We start from the raw sequence: 22,089 nt of genomic DNA, 5'->3' as shown, positions 1-22,089 counted from the left end.
AGTAGACAAACTGTGAACCATTTTTCCAAGCTCGGATTGCCCTACATTTGCTTGTAATTGCTGAGCCAAAATCTGTTGCAAGGCATCTTCTAATAAGGCAATTCTTCCAAACAGTGTATGGGCCGCTGGGTGGGACATCCGCGGGGTCAGCTGGACTCTCGATTCTACAGGATCCACCCTAGAAGCTTCTTCTTCAACTTCCATTGCTATAGCTTTACCTTTATTTATTAGGTCTTGGGTCTAGAATTTTTAATCCTGTCTAAGTTGTTTTTTTTTTAATAAATATATAATAATAAAAATAAACACCACACAAAATTGTATCTACAATAGAAAATCCAACGTGCAAATACTCCCAAGGACAGCTAACCGAACATATATATCAAGCTGCCAACCATTGACAATTTTCCTATACTAGGGAATTTCCTGCTACCCCAGAAAACTCAAATCCTAAGGCCAAAATGAATTAGCATATACCACAACTAAATTTAAAAGCCCAGAAAGCTCCCTAGTCATTTATGCTGCATCAAGAGATCAACTTGCCCCCTGCAAGTCACGTCCAATTTGTATTTATGACTTGCCTCGCGACCATCTGCCTTTACGTGTGATTCAAGAAAAAATCGTCCGTTAAAAATGAGTGCTCAGCCTTGCTTTTGATTATTGCATACAAGGCTCCCAATAGACTAAGGCTGATTCGTTTACTGAACAAATGAGCTGTTCAATGAAACGATGAATAGCAGTCTTCACGAACTCCTGCACCCACGCTAGGCTCCATTGACGTGTTCCAATTTAGGTTGCGCTTCAGACCCACACTACGCAGACGTCATGCACAAAACAGTCGAAGCCATCCGAGTCGATCACTAGACACAAGCTTCTACCAGTCCGAACGTGATCAACAACAAATTCTCTTCATCAACAGCCTATTAAATTTCCGTCACTAGATGTAACTGGCCTTCAGGAATCTAAAGGGCAGTATTCCTTGTATATTCAGTCATAAACCTCATAAATAGCCACAATGTAAGCTTCTCTCACTTCAACCAATTAACAATACTTATAAATAAACTTCAACAACAACAATGGGGAGGCTAGAATGCCCCTGCTCAGTGAAAACGATACACAATACACCCACTGATCCCAAATGACTTGGCGCTCCTTTCGGTATTTATTTAATGCTTATCCTCTGACTATTTTCTGGGCATCTATTCCACAGTGCACCTCTAGAATCCAACTGGCCAGGCAATCTTAGGCATCCACTTATGACTTGACCCTATTGAAGGCATCAAACATCCAAATCACTAGCAAATTGTGCTCAAAGCAGCCTCAGGGCTTTCACATGCATCACACTGACCCTCTGGCCTTTCCCTAGGCACACCCTTTTCTTCTGAGTGCTTTTTTAAGACTTTGGGGACCAAGAAGGACTCCAAACCCTCCTTGTTTATCTACTACCCGTTTTTTCTTCTCCTAGTTTTTCTGGAGGGCTGTTATGACCTTTTGGTAGGCAACATCCAAACTTTCCACAAATCTGTCTGCTTTAAAATCTTCTCTTTCGTATGCAAAATGGGAGGTACGTTCCGTTCTCGTGCCACAATCTCGAAGGTATAGTGTTGTTGTATGCAAATTTAACAAGTGGCAGAAATTGTTCCCATTTCGATTGCTGATCCGAAACAAAACACTTGAGAAGATCAAGGGCAGTGGAGTTGGCTTCTTTTCTCTGTCCATCAGATTCAGGATCGAAAGAGGATGAGAAATTCAGCGTGGTACCCATATTCTCAAAGATACCTCTATAGAAAAGACTTGTCATCCACAAGTGTCGATATTTGACAATCGATTGAGGCATCCCATGATGTTTAAACACATGAGACATAAAAAGACTCGCCATTTGGTATGTTTTAATCTTCCGTACGGGAATAAAGTGGGTCTGCTTGCTGAACCTGCAAATAATGGTCCATATCCCATCACGTCCCGATGATGTACGAGGAAGGTCGAATATTAAATTCATGGCAATGCTCTGCCAGGGTCGATCGGAATAGGTAAAGGCTACAACAATCCAGCTAGCTTCCGTCTGTCACCCCTTACACACACAGACACACACACGTCACACATACACAAACAAACACTTAGACTTAGGAGTGTACACACACACACACACAAACTTTTTTTTTTTGGGTGAAATCTTTGATTGATTATATTATATGAGTAGCAACCTCAAAATAAGGTGCTACAATTACATCAACTGAAAATTTCAGTATATGCCAAAAAGACTTCATAATCTATGCAGCGGGTCTGCAAGCAATCAAAGAAAGATTGCTACAGAGAACGCCTAAAAAAGACAAACAGAGAGAAAGTAGGATCACCAAAGACCTTACAATTCCTATATGTCCATAAAGTCCATAGTGCCCAGTAGCGAACCCAAACGAAGAAAATATGAAACTCCACTCTGGATGGATGAAACCCAAACAGCCAGAAGAACTTCCCAAACGGAACAGATGGGAATCTCGCTTGCAGGCGCTGTCGAAGCAGATAAAAAAACTCACGAGAGCATGCACAATGCCAAAACAAGTGAGGCACAGTCTCCGAAGAAACAGAACATCTGTGGCAAAGTACGGGAGCAATGTGTCGATGAGCTAATAGCTGTCTAGATGGAAATACTCCCAAAAGAACTCTAACGAGACAAAGTAGGAACATCGAGGTTCCTATAAAGCCAAGGGAGGCTGAAAGACTTTCGACCAGTGAATGCTTTCAGCTCTCAAAGAATTCCCAAGCAAAGATTGCCATCCATTCCATTCCAGATGAGAAAGAACATGCTTCCAGTCAAGAAGCAAGCGGGAGACAAAAGGGCAGCCAGGCAAAGTGCCATCAGTGCAACCAAAAAAGAAATTCCAGTGATCGAGTTGCCAATGACCAAACGCGGAAATACTGATATGAGTGACCAGAGTCCTAATCATAAGAGCCCAAGGCTGATCACCTTGTAGAAATTGCAGCAACATTTTCCCTCTGTGGGCAAGAATATGCACATGAATATCCGTGATGTTTAATCCACCATGCATCTTGGGAGAACAAATGTGATGCATCGAATGCAGCCTGAGACTTTTTCTGCCATGTTTGGATCGCCAAAAGATTTCCATAAAGACAAACATGAAAGATGTAAGATTTGCCTTAGTGAACATGATTAATGGCAAGTAAAATTGAATATATGCCACAAGGATGGACTGCACTATTCGAAGACGAACGTGCAAAGGCCAGGTTGCCAGTTTCCAATACTCAAGCTTTTTCCGAAGCTTAGCCAAAACTCAATCAATTTGTTGTCGGCGAGTGAGTTCCCACCCCAAAGGGTAACCAAGATGACGAACAAACTGAGTGGGTGGAATGATGTCCCCGGGCCATAATAGACTATGCCAGTCTTTGGAATGCAAAGGGAGCAGCTAGACGTCTGAAAATTAACATAAAGACCAGCTACCAAACGATAAACAGAGAGGGCTTGCATCAAGGCACCAAGATCATGGGGCGTATTCTTCGGGGTAAAGAAAGAATCATCATCATAAGCTTGAGCAACCATGCTGCGATTAGCATCATCCAATTCCAAGCCATGAAGTGATCCTGTAGCCACAAGATGATCAATATATTGCAGCATAGGAGATATCCCCAGAAAGAATGCAAGCTGCATTGCTATCTCTGTAAAGCCAGTAAATAACCTGCTGCATTTTTTGTCCAAACCCCAAAGATCGCATAGTTTGCGAGATGAAATTCCATTGAACTGTGTCAAAGGATTTTGCAATATCTACCTGTAAGAGTAGAACATCCTGCTGCATGTATTTGGCATATTCAATCCCAATATAAGCATTGGCAATGTTATATGTGATATGGCGACGTGGAACAAAGCCATATTGGGAGGGATGCAACCCATCGTGCAAATAACCTTTAATCCGATCAACCACCATTTTGGCAATGATCTTGTAAATGACTGGCATGAGCGTGATTGGCCTCCAATCACCAAGTGAATCACATAGCTGCTTTTTTGGAATCAGCTTGAGAAGACCCTTTTTCCATGACACAAGCATCTGTTGATTTTGCCATGCTGTATTTACCATTTGTAGCAAGGTTAATTTAAGAAGATCCCAGAATGCAAGAAAAAATTCAATAGTGAGACCATCCCATCCTGGAGATTTCCATCTGCCACAAGATCTCAGTGCATCAGACAATTCTTAGAGATAGGACACGTGCACACATACACACATAAACACTCAAACTTAGGAGACATACACACACAAATACTCCAATTTAGGTTCGCTCTCCCTTCAACTACCACATGGCAAACTAATAAAAAAATAGAAGTAAATATAGATAATAAGACCTAGAATGTAAAGAAAACCTTGCAAGAAATTATTTTAACTTAGTGGAGGGATGATTCAAATCAAACGTCCAACTGTCAACAAGAAAGCCACAATGAGGCCAAAGGCAATCAAAAACTCAGTCCAAAAAAAATTGAGAGAGCATGTCTTGACATATGCCTCTACATCCTTCCTCAATGTTGGCAAAAAGAAATAATGCTCCACAGCTTTGATGGTGGCATCAATGCCTCTGTGTCCTGCATTTGGTGGGGCATGACTCTCTGTCAAAACTTTTGGCCTCAACTATTTCATGACACACAATGTGCCTTAGCTTGGAAGGAGAGGAAGGGGTAGGTGGGCATGTATGAGGGGCTATCACGTGGCCCCCTCATTAATGCTCTAACCCACCAAAACCAATGAAACATTGGGTTGCCCCTCACATTAAAATCCTAACCGTGTAAACCAGTGGAACATTGGTTTCGCTTGGGCCTAACCTTTAGACCCCTCAACCCCTAGCATTTGGGCCTAGTAGGTGAACTAAAAATTGGACTAGGGACTTCTAGGAAATGGGTGCTTCCTCTAGGTCAGTCCTCTCGGCCAAAGTGACCACAGAAGTAGCCACGGGGTTAGCTACACATGAAATTTACGTCCCCATGACAACCCTCAACCCTCTTTCAGCCCCTCCCAGCCTCCTCCCTCTCATCCTAGCCCCTATCAGCCTCTTCTTCTACCCCTCTCCTCTCAGCCTCCTTGTTAGACTTGTCTTTGATGAATAGATCTTTATCTATGTTTGAGTTAGCTTTTGGCCCTTAATCGATGAATGGATACCCATTTAGCCAATATTGACCGCTTTCATCAGCCACAAGAACCTGTATATTTCAAAACACGTTGCAGTAGCTCAAAAAGGATGTAGAGCTTGTAAGATCCACCACTCTTTTTGCACACTTCATGGGTCCCACCCTTCCAGATCATAGGCCAGGGACTGGATACATGCAGCCTTACTTGAAGACCTTGTTCCCCCCCTTTTTTGACATTCGATAATTGTGACGTGGCTACTTTTAGGTGGCTCTCAATTCTTCTGAGGCAGTGAGCACAATGCTTGAGGCTAACCCCTTGTCGCTTGGCTCCAACAGAACTTTCCTTTAACCCTTCCATTGGGTTTCAATCTTGTAGAGGAGGATAAACAGTTCACTTCTCTTCTTATCAGGTTTCCCGGGCTTCCACAGGTTTATCACCGACTTCTTATCACCATTGGAGCTATTTTTGGCTTGGTCACAGAGACCCCCCCCTCTCCTTTCCCCTGGTTTGTTTTCTTCCACAGTAGAAGGGATCAACTTTGATGGGGTTCCTAGAGTTAATGTCATAATTTCTGACCCTAACATCACAGATGACCATATTATGCTTCAGTGTCCAGATGACACACTTTTTCAGTGGTAGAGAATCGAGATTGTAGGTAGTTAGGACCATCATAGGACCTTTGTGGGCATTTTTGCTAGAGATTGTCCAAAGAGGCAAAAAAGACACGAGGTGTTGTGGTGTGGCCTCTCCTCATAGTGCTCCTTCGACACCTCTTACACATCCAACACTAGCGACATGTCCCACTCATCCAACATCAACAGCATGTTTAGCACCAACAGTGCATCCAGCATTTGCCACCTTCCCTTGGGGTGCGATTAGAGTTGCAACTCTTCCAAGACCTTCAAATCAGGAGGGCACTTCTCTTGCCTCGAACCCCGCAATGGTTGGGGCGATTGTTAACATTCCAATTCTGGTTGCAGCTAGTACCTGTGTTTCAAGAAGAATGGATTGACTAGCACAATGGATTGTGTTGGGTCATTGGTAGACTAGTTTTTAGCCTTTGATGGTTCACCCTTGGGCATCATCTGAAGCACTTGAGACTTTCCATCTACAGCCTGCATTGTAATGGTATAGTCTCGCCAACTGACTACTACTCCGTGGTCAGCAAGCCATGGTGCAGCAAATGGAGATAATGCTACTTATCATGTCCTGAGACCCTTGAGAGTGCCCTTGGCCTGCATATTTTAGAAAATTAAGGGCTTGAGTGCCTTCAGTCATCTAGATGACGGTCTTTCAAACCCATTCCAACCGTGTTTCCTTTGTTCTTGAAGCCTTGCCTTTCATCACAAAGCACAAGTCGTTTCCTTTATTACACCATTTTTCGTGGGATACATAAGACAACTGTGAAGGAGCAGTCATTAGCTGATGACCCTTTCTCTCGGCTACCTGGCCCGAAGCCTCGCCCAGGGCAGCCCCTCTGAGGGAGCTCTAGCGGATTGGGCCATGGAGATACCTCGAGATTCTAGACGAGTATCCATTGGTGGCATTGGAGGTGACAATTCTGATTTTGCAGTCCCGAGAAAAGGGGGGACCCATTGAAGTCGTGGGTTTCTAGACTCGCCCCTTCTAGAGGGGTTCAACTTCACTCCCTCACGAGAGAAGTAGTGGTGGACACCTAGTCTGTTCGACTTGATGATGAAAGACTAGATGTTCTACATGATAGAGTGGCTGGGTTGCCAAGGAAGGGATATGTGTATCACACATGGCGACATAGTTAAGTTTCAACTAGGTTTCGCATCGGACTGCTGGCAAGGATGGGGCCTCTTAGTGGGAGTGATCTGCTTGGGGCCAGAGTGTCAACTCAAGCAGGCTATGTATTAGTGAATTGAAGCAGTACGCTAGCCAGATCGAGGTAGAGATTTCTTTCATGATGTAGTGGGCTCTAAATATTGGAGTAGAGCTAGTGATGTCGCTAGCACGGCGGTGCACGGATACAGATTACTCTCCGTCATGCCTCCCTCGAAATCCTAGAAGTATGAAGTAGTTGTGCAGGCCCCCACTCATAGGTAGGTCTTGTTCTCCACCCACCCCCTCTCCATGAGTTGTGGACCGTGGTGAATGTTCACGGGCTCCACGACCATGCACTTCAATAGCCGTAGGCACTGATTCTCCATCAGGAGTTACAAAGGTACGTAGTTGGACTTCCTTTTGATTTAAAAGCATATGTTGTCAACAATAGATATCAGTCTCGCCACCACCACCTTCTTCCAAGGAGAGGCCCCGAGTTTTGTGGTACCCCACTGTTTGGCAGGAGTGGAGGGGTATACATCTTGGTTTCACAAATGGTTGCCCCATAGGCTAGGGCAAGCTCACCCTCAAAAAAGAGCAGCATGGAAGGGTCTTCGTCAATACGGGCATTCCAAAATAGGCCTCCTGAACGTGTATGCCCCAGCTTGTCGCTAGCAATGCCTAGCTTTCTGGAGGCAGCTCATGGAGAGCCTCCCGGACGTCAACCCTTGGGTTGTTGGAGGAGACTTGGAAAACCTTGACTTTGCAGGGGGGAGCTCTTTTTACTAGTATGCCTGTAGCAGAGTGCAGTGTGTGGAGGCGATTCATCTTCACCATTAGCGAAAGGGAGTGGCAGGAGCTAGAGTTCTCCAAGCTTCTTAGTAGCCTTTGCTTTATCTAGAATTGCAAAGTAGAGCCTTATTATGTAGGCTAGTGGCTGGAAGGCTCTTGCCAGGATGAGAACCTTGGAAGGATTGTTTCATTCGATGCATAAAACCTTGTTCTCCTTCCAGAGGAAACATTGAATGGATAGTACCAAGTGGATGTTTACCTCAGCCGATATCAGGGCTCCCTCTGCCCTTTTTATGATTGCTACCTTGAAAGGTTGAGCCAGCTTTGGGAGTACTCTTTCGAGAGTTCCCCCTTCCTCTTGGGATGAGATTGATAGGCAGCCTATCATGTGGAATGATAGTATATTTGATGATCATGGTTGATCTCTTGGTACTTCTCATTATATAAGTGGTCTAGATGGAAGAGGGGTCCTGCTTCCTTTGTAGGTTCTTGGAAGGATTTCAAAAACCTTCAAGATGATTGGAGACTCCAATTAGTAAGTCACCCTAGAGAAAGTGCAAGGAGAATTCAGCACATTGATGTAGCTATGCTCTTGGACTAGATTCTTGCAAAGTGATAGGTCTCACTCTCAACCAGCAAGTTTGGGGCCTTTGGGATGCCTTGGTCTTTGAGGTTCTTTCTTGGGGCATGTTGTCTAGGTTTATGGATGATATACTTATGCATATTCCATTTCGGCTTGTTAGGGTTGTAGGTCATGTGGAGCTGTGTTTTTTGGCTTTAGGATGGTATCTAGACCCTTACCAACATCACATTCCATTGGGTTCATGGAGAATTCAGCTGTTTTTTTTTTTTTTTTTTCCATGAAAAAGACTTCTATTAAGTAAGAACAAAAACCCGCGAGAGCAAGCTCAAAGCGGAATACATCATGAAATCATGAGGATAATTAAAAAAAAAACCCCTCAGAGTGAGGTGGAAAGAAACCAAGGCTGAGGCTGAAAGTGCCATCTCAACCCTGTAGTAGATTCAGAGAAGAAAGGAGAATCCTTCCATTCCCTGAAGAAAGAAGCCCTCCTAGCTGAGGCTGCACGGGAGTCCCCCTGCATACCCGTCCATACGGCCATCAGAGTGTACGATGTCTGTCGAGATACTAGCCAATGTGTGCGAGGGATGAACCTGAGTACCCTCCATAGCCTCTGTGCATCTGGCTCTCCAGATATGCCAAGCTGCTATGCTCGCTATAATCTCCCAAGAAGTATCCACAGAGGCATGTACAGCTGTAAAAGGACGGTGTGGAACCACATCCAACGAACAGAACTCAACCCGATGACGTCGAACCGAAATGGCCCGAGAGGAGTCAAGTCCCTCATAGAAAACCTGAGGTCCTGTAAGAGAAAGCCAAGCCACCGAGCCCCAAGTCATAAAAAGTGGGGAATGGGCAAAGTGACTGAAGATCCTGGCTATCCCCATCCAAATCAATCTCGCCTGTCTAAAATCCCATAAGCAATGCTGAATAGACTCCGAAGCAGAAAGGCAACGAGGGCAAGTAGGGTCGGCTCCGAATCTGGACCTCCAAAGGTTCACTGCAATCCCTCCATGGATAGAAAGCCAAAAGAAGATAGTGATCTTTCTATTCCTGTGGGATTTCCAGAGCCTCCTCCAGAAGTACCTCTGCTGATCCGCAGTAATACCAAAAGTCTCCCAATGAGGAACTCTGGAGGGTCTCCAGCCTCCACTACTGAGCTGAAATCTCCTGGCATTACTGACCGTGAACCGAAAGAAGGGGATGGTCTTCTCTCGATGCCCCGCGTCAATCCACTCCCACTCTCCGGGGTCCCACTGCAAATACCTGATGGGAACTCCTCCATAGAGCCAGAGCCTCCAAGACCCGGTGGAGAGTAACTGGGGGTCAGGGTCTAAGAACCACTCTGAATCTGATCCCTGCATCAAAAGGCCTACAACCCTGATAGGCTGAAAAGCAGACTCAAGCAAGATGTCCTCTGTAGATCTGAGCAATCTGCCACCATCCTAGACACTGAAAACCAAAGCATCCTCCTGTGCATCTCGGAAGGCTAAGACCTGAAGTGGAACCCCGCCTCTCGAGAAAGTACCTGCCCAAGTGGAGGAAGTGAGAGGCATATCATCTGTGTCTATCCAAGCCTCTGGAAGGGCTGCCTCAATCTGCAAGATCCTCCCTGCACTCCCTCTGAGATGTCCTGTCAACCTTGATTTGGTTTCCTCTGGAAGCCTACGGAAAGCTTTCCAAGATCCCAAAGAAGAAGCAGGTCCCCTCTCCCACCTGGCCCACTGCATGTAGAGTGAGGCACCCAGTGGCTTGCCAAGATCATCTAAAATACTGTCGTTCCACATGATGGGCTGCCTATCAATCTCTTCCCGGGAGGAAGGAGGAATCCTCCGAAGAGAGCTTCTGAAACTAGCCCAAGCTTTCAGAATGGCAACCATGAGAGGGGATGAAGGTGACCTGAGGTGTGCTGTGGTGAAGATCCATCTAACACTGCTCATCCAGTCTCCTCCTGAGGAAGGTGTGCACCTCTGTATGCTACTGATAAGAAAGTCCTTCCACGGTTCCTGTCCTGGCATAAGTCCTCGCACCACTATCTTGCAAAGTAAAGCTCTGCACTGTAAATCTGGATCAATAATATTGAGACCCTCATCCTGTGTAGGGAGGATGAGGGTCTCCCAAGCCACTCTGGCTAAGGCATCTGCTGTGCCATCAAGCCCACTCCAGAGAAAGTTCTTGATCGGTCTTCTGAGCTGAATGATGCAGTCCCTAGAACGGCACCAACATGAACAAATAAACCAGGCAGTGGCCAAGAGGACCTGGTTGACCACCACAACTCTAGAGGCAAGATCCAGCTTGGCTGAGCTCCAAAAGAGAAGCTTCCTTCTGATGCTCTCCAACACGGGAGCAAACTGCTGCGTGGTAGAAATACCCAAGCCGACCTGGCAGCCCAAATACCTGATAGGCACACCCCTCTGAACCCAAGTGAACCCTATGTCAACCCCCCAAACTGGAGTGTCCTCATCACTGATCCAAAAGCCATTGGATTTATGCCAATTTATCTGCGCCCCTGCCGCCAAGCAAAATAAATCCAATGCTGTCCTGAAAGAAGTGAGCGTCTGTGGAGAGGCATCCAAATAAATCGTTGTGTCATCAGCCAACTCACTGTCAAGCAGCTCCTCTTCTCTTCTGATGGGAAGTCTCAGCCCAAAGATGTCAGCTTGAGATCTAACATAGATACTCATAGCTTCGGCCACGAATAAAAAAAGGAAAGGAGCAAGGGGGCATCCCTGACGGACTGATCTCAAAATCTGAAATCTCTCACCCCTTACCCCACCAATAAGTACCTGGCTATGGGCTGATCTGTACAAAGAGGAAACACCTCTGATCCAGACATCAGTGAATCCAAAGCGTAGAAGGGTGCCCTCCAAAAAACTCCAATCTACTCTGTCATAAGCTTTTTCAAAATCCAATAGTAGAATGGCAAGATTCTGGCCACACTTCATGGCCCACTCTAAAGCTTCCCAGAAAGAAAAAATGTTATCAATAATACTTCTGCCATGCACAAATCCCGTCTGAGTGTCATGAATAAGATCAGGGAGAAGTGGCTGCAATCGGAGGCTGAAAGCCTTGGCCAGAATCTTGTAACAAGTCCCCAGAAGTGTGATAGGCCTCCACTGGGACAATAAATTTCTGCTACCTCCTTTTGGGATAAGGTGGATGAGGCCCTCTGTAAGCGACTCAGGCATCTCGCCAGAGTCCCAAATGGCCTGCATGGCTGAAGTAATATAGTCTCCAATCATATCCCAAAATGCAATGAAAAAAGACGGGGTGAGGCCATCTAAACCTGGGCACTTGCCCTTGTGAAGGGCTGAAAGTGCAGTCCTGAACTCTGTGTTGGTGAAAGGTGCATCAAGTAGAACATGCATATCCGGATTCACCAACACTGGGATACTCTGCCAAATAGCCTGTCTAGCATCCTCTCTATCGTGTGTCTCAGGATCAGCAGTAAGGAGGGTGGCATAGAAATCTGAAGCTATGCGTAAGACGTGATCTGGCTCTGTCTGTAAAACCCCATGTGAATCAATAAGCTAAGATACACTCTCTCTACTATGTCTAGGGCCAAGAGTAGAGAAAAAGTGTTTATTGACTCTACCACCCATCTGAATCCAGAAGGACTCCCGTGCATGAAAGGCATATCTACTCTCTGATCAAGCAATAACTGCAGATGAGCCCTCGCTGCAGCAAGGCGCTCCTGAATCCAAGCATCTGAAGGCCATTTCTGCTCTTCCTTCTGCAAAGCTGCTAACTGCTGGCGAACACCAACCTCACGTCTGAGAATATCTCGTCTCCTGGTAGAAGCAACTGAGCAGTAAAAGTCGCTAATACCAGAGAGGGCAGCGGCTAAATGTGATGGATGTGGCTGCCCACCTTGGACATGAGCAAACCATATCCGTAGGGCTGCCTCCGTAAGGTCCTCCTCTGTGTAAAAGGCATCTGGAATCCTGATGCTGGCAGATCGGCCTCTCAAGTGAGGCTCTGAGATAGCCAGAACAACAGGGAAGTGGTCTGAAGTGGAAACCCCCGCAGCAATGCATACCGATCCACCTCTGTCTAGTGCCCAGTCATCTACATAAAATCTGTCAATGCGTGCATGAATAGGCATCTGTTGCCTCCTGTTCGACCAAGAGAACAGGAGGGACTGTGGCTGAATAAGAAAGGCATCATCACACCAAGTATCTCTGCCACAGAAATGGAAAAGGAAGGCATCCCAAGCTGCTCTCTCCAAAGAGTGAAGTCCGCCTTCTCTACCCCCTTTTTTGTCTGACGGTAACTCGACCATGTTAAAGTCACCTCCAATCACCCATGAATCCACAATGGGGGCCCAGGAGAGCAAAGTCTTCCACATAAGGACACGTTCCCCTCTAATGTTGGAGGCATATAGGTTGAGGAAGCCAACCTTACGCCCTCCAATCAAAAGAATAATCCACTGAGCTCTAGAGGGGATAATGACTCCGTGCCCAACAACTAAGGGGAGAACTGACTGCGAAACTGAAATAGAAGTGCCTCCCCTAGTGCCCAAGGCAGGCGACCAAAAAGTATGGCCAGAAAGCAACTTGCCTGACTTGGCACAATCTCTATAAGCTGTTTTGAGCTAACCCCACAAAGTATTTGTATTGGGACCCCAGATGGGAATGGAATGATGCAGGGCACTGAGAGAAGAGCTTCTCCTTCTTTCCCTACATGGTCAGTAATGCCAGGAAGTTTCAGCTCAACCTTGAGGCTGGAAGCCCACCAGAGCTCCTCATTGGGAGAATTTACAAACTTGTATTGACTTGCAAAAATCCTTTTGGAAGAGACTATAGAAATCCCTTAGGAATAAAAAATTCACTCTTTTCTTTTAGCTTTCTATTCATGGAGGGATTGCAGTGAACGAGTGGAGGTCCATGTTCTCAGCAGACTCTACTTGTATTTGTTTCCTTTTTGCTGTGGAGTTTATTCGTCATTGCTTATGGAACTGCTGACAGGCGAGGAATTGAGTAGCTTTATTCCTTCTTCTCTCTTCATGATGTGAGCCTAAATCATGGGAGATTCTAGTGTGCATATCAGCATGGCATATTCAGAGATCGAGATGCAAAGAGGCCTTGGATGGTTCCATAACACACTTTGACCAGTATTTGGATAGATATAGTACACACCTTGGCGGCCATTTGAGGGAGCACGACAGGCTCTTTCGGGGCAGCCTCTACCAAGTGGACTGTTTTCCTCAAGGAGTAGAGTGGCTCCCTATTCTTCTCGGAGTCCTCCGCAGGGTTGAGGTGGTAGTTTCAGCCTCAAATTACGAACGTGCAATAAAGTCCTGAATATTTTCTTCATTGATGCAAGTAATGTTGCTAGCTCTGTGTTTTAAACTTATTTATTTATTAAAATCATGTTTGGGCTTGCACTATGCAGGTGATTGAGCCCCTATTTATGTTTTCATTGATCTGGTCAGCAGGAGCAACTTGCAATAATGATGGTCACGCAAAGTTTGATTCATATCTGCGGGACACTTTTGTTGATTTGCATTTGGAAAGGCCTCCACCAGATGAATTGGATGTGTTTGGTTACTATTTTGATCAAAACACCCTTGATTGGATAGACTGGATGCAGACTATACCTAAGTATGTGTGCAATCCAGGGAAACCCTTTTCAGAGCTCATAGTACCTACAGCAGACTCAGTAAGATCAAAGTATATACTCCAGTCACTGATAGAAATCGGTAAACATGTTTTATGTGTTGGCGACACCGGTACAGGAAAGACTCTTGTTGTACAAGACAAACTTCTGAATGACATGGATGCCTCTTACGTACCGATCTTCATTAACTTTTCTGCAAGGACGAGTGCAAATCAGACACAAGACTTGATAGACTCCAAGACGGAGAAAAGAAGAAAGGGAGTTTTTGGGCCTCCACCAACAAAGAAATATGTGATATTTGTTGATGATATGAATATGCCACAGAGAGAAAAGTATTTTGCACAGCCACCAATTGAAATCCTTCGTCAATGGATGGACCACAAGGGATGGTACGATAGAAAGCCGCCATGTGCATTCCGTACACTTGTTGATATCCAGTTCATTGGCTGTATGGGCCCACCTGGAGGAGGCAGAAATCCAGTGACAAATCGGTTTCTTCGTCATTTTAATTTTGTATCCTTTAATGAAATGTCTGACGAAAGTCTGTTTTTGATCTTCAACACAATTTTGGATGCTACCCTCCAATCAAAGTTCTCTGAAGTGGTACATGAGGCTGGAACCTACATTGTGATGGGAACCATAGAAGTGTATAATTCCATTAGAAAGGAGCTTTTGCCAACACCATCAAAATCACATTATACTTTCAATTTGCGTGACATGAGTAAGGTTATACAAGGTGTACTTCGTGCCGATCCTAATCATACAAAGACACTGCAGTCAATAGTCTCTCTTTGGCTTCATGAAGCAATGCGTGTCTTTCAGGTTTATTTCCTTCTCTTATTGTATTATTCTGACTAATGCTTCACTTTGTATCGCTACTTTGTGTCATTGATGTTTCCTGTGAATAGAGACATGCCTTTGAAAGGTCTTTGCTTACAGTATTTATCTTGAATGATTCAAATTTTCAGAGTTGAAGTTTTGAAGAAACAATTTTCAATTTTACAAATATGATTTGTAAGATAGAGGAATGCTAGAAATCTTTTTAGATGAAATTAACCAGTAAAGTGAAAGTCGCTAAATTTTTGGATTACCCGTGCTATGATTTATCTTCTAATGGTGCTTCTTGTGCTTAGAAAATTGAACGACTCTTTGAAAGATACTAAGAATCGAATTTTTTTTAAAACTTCCATGTATATAAGCTTTTTGACCAGAAATGTACTTTCAATTTCAATCTGAACAGTTCGGCGGCTATCTCCATGATGTTGGGCAAAGACCACTCTGAATATCTTGGTTTACAAGTGAAATCAAATCTTATTGTTTGTGCTCCATATATATTCTGAATTAGTATTCTCATATGCATTCTCAAACCCTTCTTGATTGTTTGTTTCTTCTTTCCATATTGCGTGAATGTGTGTGTGCACGTGCACTTCTGCATCATATGAGAATAGATGTAAATACCCTCATGCGGTACTGCAATTTATTTGCATTACAGGACCGTCTTGTCAATGATGAAGATAGAAGTTGGTTCTCTAACTGCTTGGCAGATCAGCTAGAAATACAATTCAAACTCCCATGGAATGATGTTGTCACTCATGATCGGCTGCTGTATTGTGACTTTATGGTACCAGGTGCAGAACCAAAAATATATGATGAGGTAAGAATCACAAATTATCAGGTTTGAGTAGCTGAATCAAACCCTGCAAAGGATAGTACTTTTTTTCTGTAAAGACCCTGCAAGGGCAAGTTTGAAATTCCAGGGGCCTCTTTGTTTGCATATCACCAAATTCATCTGGTCAACATTTTGATCCAATAATTGGATGCTGTAGGTGACGGACTTCACAAAGCTTTCTCAAGTTGTGGAACAGTACTTAGAGGATTATAATAATGTCAGCAGTACACCCATGAAACTGGTGATGTTTTTGGATGCTATAGAACATGCTGCACGCATTTGCAGGGTGATTCGGCTTCCCCTAGGAAATGCACTCTTGCTTGGAGTAGGCGGCAGTGGAAGACAAAGTTTGACCAAGCTAGCCACTTTTATGGAAGATTTTGAGATATTTCAGGTCGGGGAAACTATTGAAATCATTGTTTTGTACACTGCTTCAATTAAGATCCATTCAAGGATTATGTTTCATTTCTCATGTCCTGAAACAGCTAGGCTGATCCTGGTGTCTCCTCTTCTGAAACAACATGTCCATCAGCTTTAGTTATCAGCTTTGTACAAGTACAGTCTAGAAAGATGTGAGATTCATAATCATTTCACTTGACTAGTCCAAGCTGCCTTCTTTCTCAAATTTTTTTCTCAGATGTGCTAGGCTAGTTCCTCTCCCATGGATTGCTCTACATGCTTCCCCACACAAAAGTTAAAATCTTTTAACTTTGATATTCATCCTTTTCCAGAATATGAAATACAGTATAAAGCACATGCAACTCATTCCAAAATTTATGAGCTGGGTGTCGTCATGCCATTGACCAGAGTATAAGATGGATCCTGATCTTTGTCTCTTCAAATATTTTAAAGGAGAAGTTGATGTTGATAGAATGGTCTAGATGCTCTATTAGCATGGTGAAGCCTTATTTCAACATTGTGATAATGCAGTGTGAAAATGTATTTCTTCTCTATAAATAAGTTTGGATACAAATGATAGCTTGTATACACATAGCCAAATATACCACACTGAAGGCATGAAAGTGAAACCTTGTGCTAACAGAGTTTTTATGGATGATGTGGCAAAATTGGCTCTGTTCCTTAACAGATTGAGATTACAAAAGGTTATGGGAACAATGAATGGAGGGACGACCTGAAGAGAATGCTTCTAAAAGCAGGTGTGGATGACAAGGAAACAACTTTTCTTTTCTCAGACACACAAATTGTCATGGAGTCATTCCTTGAAGACATCAACAACATCTTGAATTCAGGAGAGGCAAGCTTTCTTATTGCCTCAGTTACTAAAATCATTCTGTCATTTTGAAAAGTTTCTTTCTAGGTTATATAGGGAAGAATACAGACAATAATATAATTTAACTCTCTCTTAACCATTCTATTATTTGTATCTGAATTTTACATAAATGTGCCCATGAGCTATTTATTATTTTGGCTTGTGAGTTTACTGTTTGAAATTGCCCTGATTACAAGCCTCCAAAGATCAATATGAAAAAATTCTGTGGATATTTACAAGGGAAAAATAGATATACTCAGTTTATTTCAAACTATGCTACAAATTAGGGAGGGAAGGTGATATTCAGCAGTGGATGCTTGCTGGCGACCTATTCCTAGTTCTCATTGCATAATCATACGTATGGAATTTCATTGGGACCATGCATGTTGACCTGATATGCAAAACATAACTATTTCTGCAGACGCATACAATAGGGTGACGCCATAGCTTGCTTAGTACCCAGATTTCCGGAAGTGCTAGAAGCACAATCTAGTTCTTAGCACTGCCCTTAATTTCTACTGATGCTTTACCTTTTGTGTTGCAATGCATGCCTTTGTGTCCAGATTTTGACTGCAGCCTTCCTTTTTCCACCTTTGAGTCTGCTTGCCTTTAGTGGTTCATATGGGATAAGGGCAATGCTTTCGACCCCATGCCTCCTTGTTCAATTCTATTTTCAAGAGACTAAAAAGAGGGTGTCATCTTGAGTTGTTTGGTTCAAATTTGCGTGGTTGCTATTTCCTGGATTTGTAATACTATTTTCCAAAGAAATGTAAAATTCCCCCCGCCCCCCCCCCCCCTCGTATATTCAGTTCAAAGACAAATTGCTCTGCAGAAAGAATTTTTATAATGCAGTGCTATACGACTAATAGAAGAGCTGATGAAAATGCATTTTTCTCTCTATTCATGATCCAAAATGATCATTTTGCCAAAAAAAGTGAAGTTTTGACAATGCAGATAGTATATTCCATACAATTTGGGTAAGGATCCCTTCTAATTTATAACATACATGGCATAAAAAGGATATATATGTGATGACATAAAACTCATGCAGGTACCCAATATATGGAAAAATGAAGATCTAGACCTCGTAGCAAATGCTATGCGTCCTTTGCTCCAGCAAAAAGGTATCCCTGCAACAAAAATTGCTCTTCAGACTACATTTCTTAGGCGTGTTCGTCAAAATCTTCATGTAGTCATCTGTATGAGCCCAATTGGAGATGCTATCCGTACAAGGTTACGGATGTTTCCCTCACTTGTAAACTGCTGTACAATTGATTGGTTTCGTGAATGGCCCGAGGAGGCTCTTCGTTCAGTTGCAGTCAACTTCCTTTCTGCAACACAAATTTTGCAAAATGAACAGGTTTGTCCAATTGCTTGTTGCTATACACTGTAGGTTCCATCTTGGTGAATCTTTGATCCCCCACAATGATCCTTCCTACCCTCAGTATAAATAGATGGATGAGATGAATGCATCAACAGAGCGCTCTGCTCATGCTCTGAACTTTTTCTCCCTGATCACCTGGCAGATAAGAGCGGTGGTGGAGGTGTGCGTTTATATTCATCAGTCCGTTGAACATGCCGCTAGAGAATTCTATGAGGAAGAAAGGCGTCATGTTTATGTTACTCCTACAAGCTACCTTGAGCTTCTAACAACCTATATTAAGATCCTAGATGAAAAAAGAGAAGAATTGGGACAGCTTCGAGGGAGGCTAGAAACTGGCCTGGATAAATTACAAACAACAGCAAAAGATGTTGAAATAATGCAAAAGGAGTTGGTTCGTCTGCAGCCTGTTTTAGAATCGACCGTCAAAGAGGCCAATCAAATGATGATTACCATCTCAGAGGACAAGAAAAAAGCTGATATCACAAAACAAGAGGTATATGATATTAATTTACCTTCCCTTAATTTCATCCACAGCACTATCAGTTCCTCACGTGGATCAAAGGGAAAAATGTCCATAAAGCATTTGACAATCTCTATGTGAGTTTATTCCATACCGCATTGTATGCATTGTCTTTGTCATTCCCATATGATAATATCTATTATTCACTTTCTTCATTGCTGTGTGACTACTTTCATGTTGTTTTGTATAGAAGGATTTGTTAGGAAATGGAGTCAATTTGAGTGACTTTTAGTGTGTTCTAGAGTAGTACTATACTACTTTATATCCTAGAGTGCCACGTGTCACTATGGGGCTTATCCCATATACATTTGACACTTAGAGTGTGTGTGCCTATCCTATAAAGGCATTGTACTTTCTCATGTCAAATCTATCAAGCCTCAAGCCTTTCTTGATCATGTAAGTACTTTGCTTGGTTGTACATTTCTTTCTAGCATTATTTCATTTCCATTATGTTTGCCTAGTTTTGCTTTTCTACTTTCCTTTCCATTCCATGTCTTGCATCTTCATTTGGTATCAGAGCTAGGCTATCTTCCAAGAGGTTGAGGTAAGAGATTGAGGACATGAATCCTCTCTCCCTCATTCCCCTTGGACGAATGCCTTCTCCAATCCCATCTTGACTCAACCTCTCTTCCACCTTGAGCCTCACCATTGGAGAGCTTTGGTAGTCACTTCAGCTCATCACTTTAGCCAAGAGATCGTCACTTCAGCCCATGCTTCAGTTCGTGGGAATCAGCTCGCCATTCAGTTCGTGGGATTCAGCTCGCCACTCAGCTCTTCAGCATCTTGACACTCAGCTCTTCAGTTCGCCACTCAGCTCGCCATTCTCCTCGCCATTCAGCCCGCTATTCTCCCACGTATCTACACACAGCCGTTCTGCCCGTTCCTCTGTTCTGCCCGCTATCTGATCTGCCTGCCATTATTCTCTGTCCGCTACTGTTCTACCCGCCAGCTACAGCTGCTCCTCCTCTGCTCCATTGTGTGTGTTATCTCCTCTTCTACAGCTCCATTGTGCCCGCCATCTGCTCTTCCTCTTCTACAGCTTCATTCCGTCCAACACTCTCACTACCCCGCTATCTCTCCTAGTTGTCAGCTTCATGGGTTCGATTTCCACCAACTCTCTCCTTGTGGACAAATTCAAGGGGAACGGATTCCCAACCTAGCAAACAAAAGGGGGATGGATTCCCAACATGGAGAGCCAGATATACAGAGGCTTTGGAGGACTTCCAGGTTCACCCTTCTCAGACTATGGCTAGTATCTGGGCAGATACTATACATACTTTGATGGCCATTTGGGCGAACATATAGGGAATCTCCAGGACTGCTACTACTAGGAGGGTTGCTTTTCTGAGAGTCTAGAAGGATTGTCCTTTCTCCTCTAACTCTCCTTCAGGGATGAGGTGGCATTTTCAGCCGCCACTTGGGATTTTTGTTTGCTCATTCTGAGTTGTTTTTTCTCATGCTTGACATGATGTGCTTCTGCACTTGAGCTTGCTCTGCGGTTTTTATTCATACTTAATGAAGTACTTTTGTTGCCAAAAAAAAAAAAAGCATGGCAAACAAAAGTTCAACTTCTTCTCATGAAGGAGAATGTTTGGGATGCCATCGAAGATAATGAAGCACTTGAGGCATCAACGGAGCCTCAAATACGCAAGCTTTGGAAGCAACACAATTCAAGGGCCATTGCAATCATCGGGCTTTGCCTAGATGATTCATTGATTTATCATATCGACTTCAAGTCTAAGGCTAAGGAGATTTGGGCACACCTCGAAAATATATTTGGTAACAAGATCACCAACTCCAAGGTTTTTCTGAAAATGCAATTTTATAACCTTGAGTGCATGTAGCCAAAATTCAGTCTTTAGTTTAACAACTCTCCAACTTGAAGTGTTGCCCGCATGACGAGGACAAAATGACTGTCCTCATGACAAGTATGGAAGGGATTTCTCGCTTTGAGAATGCTCTTGAAGTACTTCGCATTGCATCAACTACCTTCGAATATATGGTATCTCTTCTTCTTGAAAAGGATCACCGCAACAAAGAATCTCCATCCTACTCAGCGGATACTACACAGGCTCTTGCCTCAACCAACAAATGGAGACCTAGGCCATCGACTCCACTAGCACGAGAAAAGACATTCAAGCCGTTCAAGTGCACATATTACAACAAGCTCGGTCATCCGGAGGACAGGTGCTACTAGAGGCTTGCTCAACAACAATCGAAGGATCATGCCAATTGGGTGGCTTCCGCCACTAGTGATAATGCAGACGAAGATGACCATCCGAACACGATCATGCTCTTACTGTCTGTCTCCAACATCTAGAGGATGATGGAGATTATGATTTTGCTTTCTAAGCATGATGTACTTGGGTACTCTGCCCTTGGGGTGTTTCCCAAAAATGAATGCAATAAAACATGTGTGTGTAGTCAATAAAGGTACTCTGCCTTGGATAGTCCTTCTAAAATGATGTATTTCTTTTCTATTTTTGGTGTGTGGCTCCATGTTCCTCATTAGTCTTTGGAGCCAGGAGGGGACGTACTATGGGAGCCATGTGGTTTTGGCTTTAATAGGTCTATTTGTTGGTGCATTGGTCTCCTAGACCTCTGAGTTGATCATGCATTCATGCATGATGAGCTCTGAGTCATGCTAGATGAGATTTCTATGTTATGCACTAGCCTCTGAGCCATGCTCACTTGCCTCGAGATTGTCTGGGAGCTATGTCGCACAGTTTTCATGACCGTCATTATCATGACTTTGGTTCCATTCTTGTAGTCCCTTACCTTTCCTCCATGGGGGGGTGTTAGGAAATGGAGTCAATTTGAGTGACTTTTAGTGTGTTCTAGAGTAGTACTATACTACTTTATATCCTAGAGTGCCACGTGTCACTATGGGACTTATCCCATATACATTTGACACTTAAGAGTATGTGTGCCTATCCTATAAAGGCATTGTACTTTCTCATGTCAAATCTATCAAGCCTCAAGCCTTTCTTGATCATGTAAGTACTTTGCTTGGTTGTACATTTCTTTCTAGCATTATTTCATTTCCATTATGTTTGCCTAGTTTTGCTTTTCTACTTTCCTTTCCATTCCATGTCTTGCATCTTCAGGATTCACTTTCGGTACTCTTGCCTTAAGCAATCTATTCTGGACTCGAACAAAGCCTATGATAGGCTGATTTGGGACTTCCTCTCACTTCTCTCAAGGGTTTGGGATTCGGACCTAGCTATATACATTTCATTAGCCTCTTCTTTTCAACAGTAATGCTCAAGGTTTTTTTTAATGGAAAAGTCTTTGAGACATTTTTTAAAAAGACATTCATTAGGCAAGGTTGTCCCATTGCACCT

The 22,089-nt window shown here is 43.6% G+C and overlaps 1 protein-coding gene across 1 annotated transcript in view; it reads left to right on the top strand.

The window, feature by feature from the left end:
* The window catches only part of LOC147901134 (uncharacterized), a 467,121-nt gene that overhangs the window by 316,067 nt on the left and 128,965 nt on the right, over positions 1-22,089 (top strand). The window contains exons 27-32 of the mRNA XM_087376081.1: positions 13,678-14,724; positions 15,395-15,556; positions 15,729-15,965; positions 16,659-16,826; positions 17,893-18,201; positions 18,368-18,718. Coding sequence (XP_087232207.1) covers positions 13,678-14,724; positions 15,395-15,556; positions 15,729-15,965; positions 16,659-16,826; positions 17,893-18,201; positions 18,368-18,718 — 2,274 coding nt within the window. The remainder of the gene's footprint in view (positions 1-13,677; positions 14,725-15,394; positions 15,557-15,728; positions 15,966-16,658; positions 16,827-17,892; positions 18,202-18,367; positions 18,719-22,089) is intronic.

This window comes from Dipteris shenzhenensis, chromosome 6 (genome assembly GCF_047967505.1).
Source record: "Dipteris shenzhenensis isolate YYH24624 ecotype China chromosome 6, Dip_SZ_1.0, whole genome shotgun sequence".
NCBI classification, from domain to species: domain Eukaryota; kingdom Viridiplantae; phylum Streptophyta; class Polypodiopsida; order Gleicheniales; family Dipteridaceae; genus Dipteris; species Dipteris shenzhenensis.
Note: the sequence above shows the minus strand (reverse complement) of the source record. Positions and strands in the feature narration are given on the sequence as shown.